Source organism: Papaver somniferum, unplaced genomic scaffold (assembly GCF_003573695.1).
Source record: "Papaver somniferum cultivar HN1 unplaced genomic scaffold, ASM357369v1 unplaced-scaffold_23, whole genome shotgun sequence".
Lineage (NCBI taxonomy): Eukaryota > Viridiplantae > Streptophyta > Magnoliopsida > Ranunculales > Papaveraceae > Papaver > Papaver somniferum.
The window spans coordinates 1-14,086 of record NW_020633263.1 but is presented as its reverse complement, the minus strand read 5'-3'; the positions used below and the strand labels follow the sequence as shown (position 1 = coordinate 14,086).

At 35.3% G+C, this 14,086-nt stretch overlaps 1 protein-coding gene across 1 annotated transcript; it reads right to left on the bottom strand.

Moving 5' to 3' along the window:
- Nucleotides 1-9,466: 9,466 nt before the first annotated feature.
- LOC113340745 (F-box/kelch-repeat protein At3g06240-like) lies at nt 9,467-10,273 on the bottom strand. The gene has a single exon (XM_026585820.1). It carries the CDS (start codon nt 10,271-10,273, stop codon nt 9,467-9,469), a length of 807 nt encoding a protein of 268 aa, XP_026441605.1.
- Nucleotides 10,274-14,086: the final 3,813 nt, after the last annotated feature.

Genomic DNA, 14,086 nt, shown 5'->3' with positions numbered 1-14,086 from the left:
GGACGAGTTAGTCCTTTTTTAACGATTCGGTCCAAATCTTACAAAAATAGATGACAAAAATGACATAGCTTTGAAAACCCGGAGTCGTAAGTTATTCCTCATTCATTTCATCACTCTCCTCAAATCCGACTCTTTGCCGAGAGAGAAAAATAAAAATAAATCCTAACCCATATAAACCAGAGGAGTTTAGATCTATAATTTGTAAATTTGAGTTTAAGATAACCTAACTTCGTTCAATCTCTATCTCCATCTTCATAACCAAAATCTGAGTATATATCAATTTCCAATTGGTTCAAAAAGATTCAATCCCTACATTTGTTGTTGAAGAATTAGTTTGAAATTCATGTAGAAGATCGATGAAATCACCAAAAGCAATCGAATCTTAAAGATCCGTCAATAAAAATGATTATAAAGATAAGTTATATCTCTTCTCAATTTTTTATTTCTCTCGTAACCATTAAATTTATTGATTTCTGAAAGGAATGTTTGAAATGTTTATGGCTAACTAATATGTCTATTGATAAGATCCTGGGTAGAAATGTTCTTAGTTTGAAATTTGGAATACAGTGAGTGTTGCTTGTGCTGATTGTGTGAGTATTGAGCAGACACTAAATTTTGCACATGAAGTGTTCGATAATAAGCATGATAGAATAGTGCATTTCTTTAATTTATTTGTAGCCTGTGAATTAGTTAACTATACTCTTTTGAACATTAAATCAAATTTAGAATTGGCTCATGGTGATCTTTCATCTTTCAAGTAGAAATGATTTGACTTATGATCATTATTTTTTATCTAATGTAGTGTAGCTGTGCTGTGAGCTGATAATTTAGACTCAAATAAGAGCATAATTTGTTAGTATTTAGCAAGCATATTTTCATTTCCTTCCAATTTATGAGAGGGAACTGTTTGTTTAGGGCAGAGCCAATCCTGTGCGTTTTAGGGCCTGATGCGAACTTAACCGCATGGCCTTTTTACGTTCAAATTTTTTTTTCTCCCTGACAATTTCGAATAGCAATGAGAATAGGAAACTAAGATGATTCATATACATATATAGATAGGATAAGCATAACAAGTTCTTTACGGTTATAAGCATTGCTTTTATACATTTTCTAGTTCAACACAAAAAAAAGGTCCAAAAAAAGATTCATATACTAAGATGATTCATATACATATCTTTGTAAATGACTTCAACTTCTCCCATCTGTGAGTTAGTTAACCAAAATCTATGTACCTGAAAGATATATAAAGACTAAAGTTGTTAGCAAACCAAAATTACAAATGGAAGACTTTAAAAAATTAATGTCAAATTCGAATATGACGTGCATATATACCATTCAGAAGATCATCAACGAAAATTTAGCCGTCTTGAATTCACTGCTGCAAAATCATCGATTAAGGAATCGACATCAACGTCGTCAAGAAGACCATGCTCAATCGATATCATAGCCAGCCCATTGAGTCTTTCTTGAGCCATGGTAGTACGCAAAAACAACTTCAATATGTTTAATTTTGAAAAGCTTCATTCTGCCGATGCCACTGTAACTGGAATTGTTAAGAGTACTCTATATGCAATAGATGTAATCAGAAAGCTATCTTGACGTTTTAAGAAATTAAATATACCAACTTTTGTGGTTATTTCCCTTGGTAATACTTCACGTAAAACTTTCAACTCGGCAAACAAATCGTTTGCATCAATATCCGACGTTTCCTCGTGTCTTAGAGCAGCTTCAAGATTATCACAACGAGCTTTCAAATGATCATCATCCATTGAGTTTAAAGTATATGAACTAAACAAAAAAACAAATATGTCGCCACATGCTTTATACTACTCAAACCGTCTTTCAAGTGAACTAATAGCTTGATCAACAATCTGCAAGAAAAACTTAGTTCCAAAAGATTCTTCAGCTGATTGGACTGTTTCCTCACAATTTCCAATCTCATCAAAAAAATGTGTTCTATGAATTATACGACCCCCGTGAAAATCAACTTCAACTCCCAATTGATTAGCAATATCATTGATTAGCAATAGTTTCTTCTAGAATGGATCGATGTTTTTAAGAGGAATGAGATCTTTGTACCCACCAAGTTTATGTTTACAAGGGAGGCCGAGCCATGTGTCGTTGTACAATTACACTGCATCACCTTTCCCATGGCCTCATTTTCTCTAAACCTTTTAAGTTCTTCCATCATATTCTCTATCGCCCACCACGATACTTGGTGTTCTACCCCCTTACAAAATCTTGGTCCCTATGAATTGCATTTGAAAACGGTCTTTACTTATCTCCATTTGAGCCACTATTTTGCGTAGATCATCCTCTGCGTGCTCGTGAATAGCTTCTTGTACCGTAACTACCCCGCTATTATTCTCTTCCAATTTTTTTTCCAAACTTCCATGAGACTGCTCTGCAATACTTTTAGACTCATTTTTGAAGTGCTTGTATCTATTGGTCCATGCATAAACAAACTTCTGCTTCCAAGGATTCAACCAAGTATCTAGGCAATAGTCTACCACCTTCTTATGTTCAGTGCTTTAATCATCAATAAACTTCTGCAAGTTAGCATAATACTTGACCTCCGTCTTCGAATGAACCAAATAGTCCCAATCCGTGCATAAATCCTTCCATAGGTCCCCCTCTTCGTCGTATTTTTCATTTTCTTTTCTTCTTTCTTCCGCTCGCTCCTTTTTGGAAAGTTTACTTACACGCTCGTCTTCCTCCTTCGAACGTTGATTACCATTCTTAGTATGGATATTTTGGATTTTATTCTTGCAATTAGATAAAAGATTGTTTTGGATGTGCCACGTACAAAGAAAATGTTGAGCTAGTGGAAAAACTTGACAGACGGCACTCATACTGCATAATCCCGATTCGTAAATATAACCCATGGTGTCTCTTCGGCACGGTAAATCAACCTCACTTGCTCCAACACCCAAACATAATCATTTATTTCCTTTTTTCCATAAAGCACCATGCCACGGTGAATGATTGTTTATTCGAAGTATGACTGACCACGTTCAACATCGGCATGTTATACCTATTTGTCTTATAGGTGCAATCTAGGAACAGGACCTGATAAAAACACTGAGCCAAATCCATCATCCTTGGATGGGCAAGAAAAATATGAGTCACTTTCTCATCCGGACCCACCTTAATTTTCATGGCGTAGTTAAGTGTTTCAGCCAACTACTCAGACTGTTGCATAATTAATCTACCATTCCATTCGGTTTTCTCGATCGTTGCTTTGGCAGCGTAGATTGTGGAAATGGTAGACAAGTTATCCTTATCTTCCCTACTTATCGCATTTAGGATCTTATGAGGCCTACATCCCTTCATCTGACGGACCTTCTCCATTTGATGCAGTTTCAATCGGGCATATGCAGTGTGTCCATATAAACTTTTAGGTGGAGGATGGTTGTGACGACCGTCAGGAATAATATCCAATCTCCATCAATCAGTTTCGTGATGCCTTTTGAAATAAATCCTAAACGAACATTCACACTTCTTCGATGTTGTTTTGTAGACCCTAGTCGTCTTCTTCTCATATTTGTAATTCTTACCTTTATGACTTTCTCCCTTTTTCCCCGCTCTCTCACATAGCATCTCCATCTTATTAAAATAGACGTGTTTGCTTTGAACAACCACGCACATCACCTCTTTTTCCTTTGAGATAAGCCATTCCTTCGCCTTAGCCTTGTCTCTCCATGTCTACATTCAACAAAAAAAAATACACATCCATGAGATCAATAACTAAAAAATGCTAAATTAAATATAACTAAATGGTTAAGGAAAACGTACCAAATCAGTTATATAGTGTTGGGAGGTATTCGGACCCATTATATTGACTGGTTCTGGTTGAGAGCTTGGTTGCACCGCCAACTGCAACATATCACAAAACATTCAAGCAAGGGGCGTCCATATGTACAATAAAAAAGTGACGACTTTTATATTAAATAACCTTACCAAGGGTACAGTCGTCATACATGGAACTTGGAGACCAACGACTCCAAATCTTTACAAACTGGAAATTATTACATTTACCAGGGTCGAAACTTACTTTTTAGCAGATTGACGACCAAATAGGGAGTGAGGAGATGTCAACTGTGTACCAGGGATAGGTCGTCATGGGAGTTATAGCAGGTGAACGACTCAACTGGTCAAAAATAACGAAACTACAATAATAGTAACGACTCTTGACGTAAAAACACACACCAATCTGTTCAGTTTTCTTAATGGGTCGTTCCAGTGTGTAAACAAAAAAATATGACGACTCGTCGGATTTTCAAGGGTCGTCAATATATTAATATATAGGATATAGGTTGACGACCATTTTAGCAGTTAATGTGTGTTTTCAATTCACCTAAATGTGGTTGATTCGACCAACGGATAAAAATTCAAAAAAAAGCACAGTTGGGTGATTCAAGTCTATAAATAGAGACTCATATATCACCTCTTCCTCACCCAAACCATAATTCTCAACATTCACAACCTAACCTTTCTCTTTCTCATAGATTTAACATTCAAAAGGGAAAAAAAAGATATCTTCAAGATGATTACTCCCTACATTTCCGAAGAGAATTGTGCCATTACGAGAGCTTGGTTGAAGGTCACAAACCACTTTGAAAGTCTAGACAAAGACATTGATGAAACATCGGATGCTTGGTGGAACCGCGTATTCATCCTTTTTGTGGTGTTGGACGGAAATCGCAACTCAAGGTCTTTGAAAAACGTCAAGGACATAAAATTTGAGTGTGATGTTTTGAAAAGAGAATTTGCGGCCGTAAGGGAAGCCTTTCCGGATATGTAGGGTGTTACAAGAGTAAGTATTTAAACACAAGGTAAAACTTATCCAAAGCTTTGATCGATACTAACTAACCATGTTTGCGTTTGCGTTTTCAGATGAAGAAGGCGTATGCATACTACGAGGTGCTTCGTGGGAAAAAGTTTGAGTTACATGATTGCTACTTTATCTTGCATGGCACCATGTATAATTATATGCTTTATGATGGAGTGTAGACGTGCACCATTGCTATCTATTATGTTTCACTTCCTTCAATGTAGCCCTATGAAAGATGTACGCCTTTTAAGATTCAATGAAATGATTTTATGAAATCAAAATTATGATAATCCAATGTGCGAGTCGTCATTTTATAGGACTAGGAAACCTAACGACTCTACTTAAAATTTGCAAAGGCCGATTAGAATAGTCCTTTTATAGGACTAAACCTATAACGACCATACTGTTATGTTTCTACAGAGAAGGAGGCTAACAGGATCGTCATTTTATAGGCCTAAACACATAACGACTCTACTTGACCTGGAAAAAAGGGTCGTCAAGTTTTAAACACTAAAATTATTATTGTGCATTTTAATTCTTGGGAGTGTCAACGTAGTGACGACATTTTAGAGTTGTTTGGGTATTAACCACCCCGACTATGACGACTCTTACACTCAATTCTTCCATGGTGGACATGAATCGACCACTTGGAGCATCAAACAGATATATCGAAGGGTATAAAATGTTTACCTGATTGTTTTGAGCTTGGGATTCCTCATTTTGAGTGTTGGTTCCTTCATTTTGAGCAATGAGATCTTTATTTGCACCACTGTTGATAGCTTCCTCTATCAACATCTCCTCATCAAACATCCAATCCATATCATTAGTTGAGACAATCTTGCCATCAACACAATCATTGTTGTTGTTTGAAGCTTCACCAACATCATTTCCTCCACTAAAATCACTCATTTCAAAAAACCAAAACTTTCCCCCCAAAAACTCAACTTCTACTTCTCCACAACACAAAAACACAATATCCCTTTTATCATAATTTTATCCCCAAAACTGATTTTAATCTAACTATATTAATTAAAATCTTAATTAACTTAATCAACACTAATGATTAAGGGGTTATTTAGGCATTTTTAAAAAATGAGGATAAGGGGTAGCCACAAAATGCTATTTCATGACCCTTTTTTGCCCTCTATTGCAGGGCCCCTAATTGTTTTTTGGGCCCCCAATTAAACGGGGAAAATTAGGCATTCCAAGAAAGATATTGGAAATTCACCGGCAATAAATATCTCAAGAACGCAAAACAAGTAGACGTCTAATTAAAAGCAATAATATGTTTTTGGACCAACGAGCTAAATCACATCGAATGGTTTGTAAATGACAACATCACCTGAGTCAATAATATGTATACCAATTAACAAAGGCACAACCGGCTTTTTACTCTCTTGTTTTTACTCTGTACAGTTAAGCTATTATCTCCTAGGTCTTTTAGTGAAACAAGCGTGTTGATGTGAGGAATTGCTTGAGTGCATGAAAGACCATCATCACCACCATCCCGAAGCTTAATTAAAGTTGATGTATTATTGTCATAACAGTATAGTTTATTAGTATGTTCACGCCATAATAGAACTTCATTGTTCATTGTAATTGTGAATGGCTTGCAATCATGCATCTCCTCCGACTGGTTAATTGCTATACTGAAGTCCTTATTCCAACTCCAACTGCGGTCGTAGTACTCTCCTCTTTTCATTCTGGGTCCAGAGCCGTACCAAGTAGTAAAGGCCACATAGGCAGTCAGTCGCCTAGGTCCCGCGAATGACAGGGCCCCCATTTTTATTTTTATTTGTGTGTGTATATATATTAATTCTTGTGTATTTTGCCCATGTAGAAAAATAAAATTATCATTGTGCATTTTAATTTCAACAAAATTCTAGAATATTTTATCCGTCAGCCTAAGTTTTAACAATTTTGGTCCAAAAATTATTTCTACAAAATCCCAGAATCTCTTTTCGGTTTGCCCATATTTTAACTATTAGGGTGTTTTATCCTGAAGATATCCGTCCTGTGAGGGCTATAGCATCACTCTTGAGTGTAACCGGGCGCTAATGTCTTAAGGACAGCGTGTTGAACACGTGACTCACTCTATTTTCCAAAGTTTTGCCTTGTTGCTGTTGCGGAGATACGGGGAGCTTGTTCGTTTCGTCAAAGCAATCACTTCCATTATAAAGGAGCTAAGTATCAGTAACTTTTGCTTATTTGATTTTTTTTTTTGATTATTGCACCCAACACTAGTATCCAACTTTCTACATTACGAAATTAAAAACTTCACTATCTAACTAAACTTTTTATATTTTCTTGATGACAGCACTTTAAAAGCGTCGTGTAACAAGCCTAAAAATTATCTCAAATATGAAATGGATTTTGATATTGATGGGCTGCGATGACTTGTATCTAGAAATGAAAGTTCTAAGAAACTATTTGCCACAAAAAAATTGAAAGGGAAATTGAATTGTTGAATTTCTTGAAAGATATGAAAAGTTGCTACTCCAAAAATTGCATATATAATTTTATTGACAATTTCAGTTACAGTTGCCCCAGTAGAAAGATTCAAGTTGAACTTGATCAAGTCTTACTTTCATTCAACAATGTCGTAATTTATTTATTTTTGGATAACCTAGCAATGTTGTCTATCGAGGACGATAACGTCAAACAAGCCAGGAATGTCAATTTTAACACATTTGTTATTTTTATCTAATTGTTTCTATTGTGCAAAGTTTATTGTATCATCTCCGTTTCAAAAAAATAGGTTAGCTCCATGTACAAATCACGCATAAAACAAACTTTTTTTTTAAACGGAAGAAGTATACTGCTTATGGGATTTTTTTGATTTTAAACAATATAATTTTTTCTTTTTTAGGCCCCAAGTTTTAGTTTTCCCCTAGGGCCTCTAAAAAACTTGGTACGGCTCTGTCTAGGTCGCAGTATCCTTGTAGTCCTTTTTTTTAGTGCCCATATATCTTGGATTTGATCACGGCTTCTATAATGAATGACACACAAGTTCACCCCTAACAACATGAGTCTAAAACTGTTAAGTCCCTTGGCATAATCAAAAGGTGGTAATGAGACGTACTTGACTTTCTCATCTTCCAGATCGAAAGCGACAATCTGATACACATGTTGTGCTCCTCCGCCTCTCTTTCCAACCCAATGAATTGCTCCATTAGCAAAGATGCCAGACGAAAAGAATTTATAAGGGATTTTTTCTTTCGCTCTCCACCCAGTTTGAGAACCTAGAGTATATACCTCCACCTGTCCATGGAGAGCATATACCCCGAATCCAACTTCTTGCCACGCTGAATCTCTTCGTTCTGTTAAGCCCGGAAGACAAAGAAATTCTCCTGTTAATGGATTACAAATACCAGACGGAATTTTTCTCGTTCTGTATGATTGAAGACAAACCAAACTGTTACATGAACCAATAATGTTGTTACCCCTTGATGAATGTATTTTACACGGTTTAACCTTTCAAGTGTTTGGTTGGAGTAGGATTTGTTGAGACCTACTTGAAACTGATCGCCATAGTAGAGCTGTACTACCAGTCGTGGTAGAGATGGAGTATTATATTTAAGGTTTGCATATGCGAACAAAAAACCAATTTTATTTTTACCGATGATGTCTCTCCATGTTCTGCAAACTCGTTTGCTCTACATAAGCGAGAAAGTATGTTGTGTATGATATCTGTGGGAAGATTCTCCATCAAGATGATTTTGGTTCAAAAGCTTCGCCTTCGATCTTGGTTTAACTGTAAAACCCTAATGAGTTGTTAATGAAACTCCCTTGAAACCGTATTGTGACGGTAGAAGGCGAAACCAAGTTCTTATACAATCGGGTTATAGATTCTCATATATATGGGATATGGGCTTAATAAAGGTAATATGAACGGATCACATAGGGGGCACAAGCCCCACGTTATTTTCACTGCAAAAATGTGAACCCACGGCAGCTAGAGAAAGACTTGGTGCTTCTCTTGCTAATTAAGCGCAATAAACATTAGACTTCAGGATGGAAAACAAAACAGAAAAATAACTAAATTCATGTAACTACCAGTCTTCATCCGAGAGAAAAATAATACTTAAAAATACATAAGCATTAACTCACAAGTCACAACAAAGGCAATATGTGTTGTTGTTTTTTTAACGTCGGCATAATCAACCAGGCATTAATCTTATCAAACGAACAATCTGCCATATTCTACTGGTACCATTTTCAGATCCTGCCACACAAAACTCCTTTCCAGGTGAGAAAACGAAGAAAAATGTTTCATGTGTGTGCCTACCATTTGGGGTCGCAGAAGACTGACCGAGGCCAGCCGTGAATATTTGTTATAACAATCAAATACAGGTGACCCCTACGGTTAATGCAAAAATTAGCATTAGAAGATAAGCATTCCAAGATAGATATTAAAAAATCATTGTCATTTCAAGAACACGAAACAAAAAAGACTGACAAACTAATTTAATTTGCAGCTTAATGGAAGGACATTAAAGCAAAATCACACTGTAGGATAGTTAATAAATGATAAACTAATTAATAAAAGACGCTCGATCTCTTTTCTACCCTGCATGGCACTAGCTAGTACTCATCTTACTGTCGGAACTCTCAATATCCGAAGTCACATTATCACCAGAACACTCTCCTAAATCTTTTAAAGAAACAAGTGTGTTCATGTGAGGGATTGCTTGAAGGCCTAAAAAAACCATTACTATCACCATCCCAAAGCTTAGTTAAAGTAGATGTATTACTGTCGTAGATGCATAGTTTCCTATAATCCTGGCATAATAAAACTTCATTGCTCTTTGTAATTGCAAAAGGCTTATAATTGCACATCTCTGGTCCTCCAAATGCTATATGGAAGTCCTTACTCCAACTCCAATTGTGGTCATAGTACTCTCGTGTAACTCTAGGTTGTCGTATTTTTGCGTTGTTGTCCCGTTTTTTTAATGCCCATATATCTTGGATTTCGTCACAGTCTTGACTTTCATCCCATACAGTGTGAATAAAACACATGTTCCCCCCTAACAAACTGAGTCTAAAAGTGTCAAATGCTGTAAAAGAATCTAAAGGTAGTGTCGAGACGCATTTGAACTTCTCATCCGCCAGATCGAAGGCGACAATCCGAGGCACCTGTTCGCCTATTTTTCCAATCCAATGAATTACTCCATTAACAAAGAGACCTGACGAATACAAAATGTAAAGGATGTCTTCTTTTTCCCTCCACCCATTTTGTGAGCCAAGAGTGTATACCGCCACATGCCCCTTCCACACATTGTTTAACTCAGTGTAACTGCATCTAACAACCTTATACTCATTGGTGGAAGGAAGGTATCCAAATCCAAATACCAGCCGCTGGTCATATTCTGGCTTAAGTTCGCTTGGAAGAATAAGGAATTCTCCTGTTAGAGTATCTCCATTCGAATGTGATGTCATTCCTACGTGGTTGCTCTTTGAAGACATCCTCCAGGGGAAATAACGCTAAAAACCCTAGAATTTAGGAGGAAAATATAATCTATCTCCAACCGGAAATGTTTTAGGTTAAATCATGTGTCCACTTGTACTACTTTAATTGGCCATACAACTTATTTTGTGAATTATCCTAATCGTGATTAATCTTGAAATCAATCTAATTTGAACTAATCAAAAAAATCACACACCAAATGTTTGCCAATCTCGAAGAGCATCTCCAACAGAAGTAAAAAATCCTAGGTGGCTTTTTTATTTAGTCCTTTTATTTATGGGGTCCACACATAGAGAAAATATAGGACCTTATATCTAAAAATTTATCTCCAACCGTGAGAATATTAATCCTTAAATTAAAAGAAAATTGGTTAAAAACATGAACGTGGAGGTGTAATCGGAGGTGTAGATAACATTTTCTTGAACACCTTCATAATTAGTAATTGGTCCCTCCTAACTTATAGGACCCTACTATTGGAGATGGATTTATGCCAAACGGGAATCTGAAATCCTATGTGTCATTAAAAATAAATAAATCCACCCTCTCTTGAAGATGTTCTAATAGTGTCTTACGTCCTTTTTTTTTATACTATGTAATATATTTTTCCGTTCACGAAGTTCAAGTGAAACTTGTTAATGGTGATAAGTTGTTCTGCATATCTGTGTACGAAAAGCATGGAAGATTTGATTTTTTCACTCGAGATAATTTATTTTCGGTATAAATTACAAATCAAGGAAAAATTGGTGATTGGGATGGCTCACATCCTCGGGAAAAAACCTCTAAAACCAGAGAATGGAGTAGAGGATGTTAAAATAACTGCCGTGTCAAGTCATCCTCACATCCTCCTTCACGTTCCCATTGGAGAAGAAAATTTTGAAAAACTTAAAAAATCCTATGTGGCCTGGATTCTAGGATGTTTATCTAGTCTCATCGGAGATGCTCTTACTGGATTGCAAATACCACAATAAGATGCCATTGTGACAAAGTTATAAGAGTGAAGACAAACCAAACCGTTGCATGAACCAACCATGTGATTACTCCAGTATTTGGCTCAGAAACTGTATTTTACACCCTCTATAAATGATTAATTATTTTTTAATTATAAATATTTTCTTAATTAATTATAATATTTATTTCTATTAATAAATAATTTTTATAAATAATATCAACAGACATTTTTGGGGACAATGAGTAGTAGAAGGTGTGGAGGCCGAAATATTAGTGTTGGTTAAGGGCGGAGCCAAACACAATTATATTTATTTTTGTTCTTTTATCGTAAAATGGGATACAAAATCCATTTTTCACACGTATCCAACTTTCTATTATATTTTATTAATATAATGAGTAATTTTGTTCTTTATCGCTGGGGTTTTTCAACTTAACAATTTTTAAATGTTTTATTAATTAGTGTCTCATTGATTGTTCATAATGATTAATTATATTTCTATTATAAATGTCCCTTTAATAATCTAACATAAATACATAATTTTATTAATTAATAATATTACTAAAAACTATATTAATTCCAATGGTGTATAAACATTGGCAGGTATTTGTGAATGGTGGAGACGATAACATTACTATTGGTGGAAGAAATAGTGGTCGTGGATGGTTTTTATGGTGGTGGGTATTGGTAATAGTAGTGGATGATAAGAATTTTTGCTTTTTAGTGAGTTTTATTGACCGAGTAAAAGAAAAATCTTCATAAAACATGCAACATTGTATTGTGAAAGATGTAATTGGTGGTTTTTAGCACGATTGATAAGGACAAAAACCAAATATTTCGAGGATGATACCGGAACGTATAAGACAATATGATCATGACTGTCGGATCACCGAAACGATATCCGTATTATATAAAGGCAATTGGTGTACCCGTGTAAGAGAACATTATCACTCTCCCATGTACTATTACATTCTTTTTCCTGAAAGACCATCAATGTCGAGTTGTTTCGCGACAACTACCTACAGAGACAACAACTTTCAGGATATAAAACCTTATTGACCGGGAAAATGTATTTTCATTCTAAAATATTTGTTTGAAAATTATGTTTGTTCATCGAAATCATCATAAAAAACTATAAATCGTAAATCCAAATTTCCCCTCCGATGTTTATAGAATATTTTTTATATTTGACATTCTCAAATCATGCGACCTCATGATTACAAAACAACAATATCAAACTACGGATCAATATGTATAGGTTTCATTCACTGGGTTAGAAGGTATAGTAGATACAGATAGGTAGATCAAATAAAGCAGAACATGACTGAGAATACTTCGATAATTTGGTCAAGAAATAAGGTCAAAAATTTAAGATTAACTTTCTATAAGACTAATTAGATCGGCTTCGGTAGGAGCCGACTAAAATATGGATTAATAATAATTTCCACTAAGACAATTGCAAAACATAGTTTGGCTAACTCTGCCTATGTAAAGAGTGGTCAAGATTTGTCCTTCCTCAATTGCTATGTTATGTGAGAAGAAGGTGATATCTAAGATTGAGGTACAATTCAAATCTATTAGATTCATACCATTTACAACTGGACGCCTTGAAAAAAATTGACGTGTTGTTGTTATTATTATAGGTAAGGGATACATTGACCACACTTGCGCAAATAGCTCACTTCACAAATGATTGGTGTTGCATGTACTGTCTAGAATGCAACGAGGAATTTGAGGAAACAAGGCACCAGAAGCAGTGTCCAAAGTATTTTGGATATAGTAACTTAGACCCGATGTAATACTTATGTTTGTTTTTTTTTCTACAATCTATTATTTAAGAAAAATGAACATTGCAAATACATAACATCAACAAAAATTAGACAGATTGCGTTTGATAATAATGGCTACTGATGGTCCAGAAACAACAAAAGAAAGGAATTGTTTTAAAAGAATTCCTGGGATATACAACGGATTACTTGATACGAATGAAAGAGGTATAACTATTTCGATTCTGAAATCACATAAATTTCACAGTAGAAGATGACATCAAGTTTAAAGTTTGTAACAAACATAATATGGCTAACTAAAATGTTAAAAACAAATATGATATATAAACTTAGAAAGCCGTGGGACTTGAAGAGGCCAATTTTGAAAACTACAATCTTAGAAAGCAACGATCCACAATACCATAATTTTTTTTTTTATAAATATTCAACGTAGAACATGTCAACTTTTGGTAAAGGATCTATTGACAACCTATTAATTTGAAATAGGATCAGAGAGTACAATATGTGTTCAAGGTTCTTTATGAGGTAATGTGTCGCCAGATTGTATTCCAAGTGAAGGTAGGAACAAATGTAAGTGACAAAATGTCCAAGACTTTTGAAGTTACCATACCCTTCGTTAAGACGAACTGCTGGGCACAATACTTTGTTGAAGATTTAATAGCAGAGGTTCGCATATATACAATCCCTTCAAAAAGGTAATGGGTACACATTTTAAACATTGTCATCTAATGGGTGTTGAAAAATTACAGGAAAATCATGTCACATTGGAGAGTTTGTATCATCCGTTCTATGCAAAAAAAAATACTATTTTATGCCTATTGGAGGATCGACAACATGACCATGATAGATGAGTTAGCTGGAGCGAAATAGGAGCATGGGGCGACTTTTATGGACGATATTTATTAGTTGATTTCACTAAGATGAGCGTTGTTGACGACATATTTCCAAAAAATATTTAAACTTCCATGTTCATGTAGAGCATTATCTCGTTATAAGCAATGAACCTAAATAAAAAAGTGTTTGGAAGTTAAGATTATATTTCTTTCGTTGGA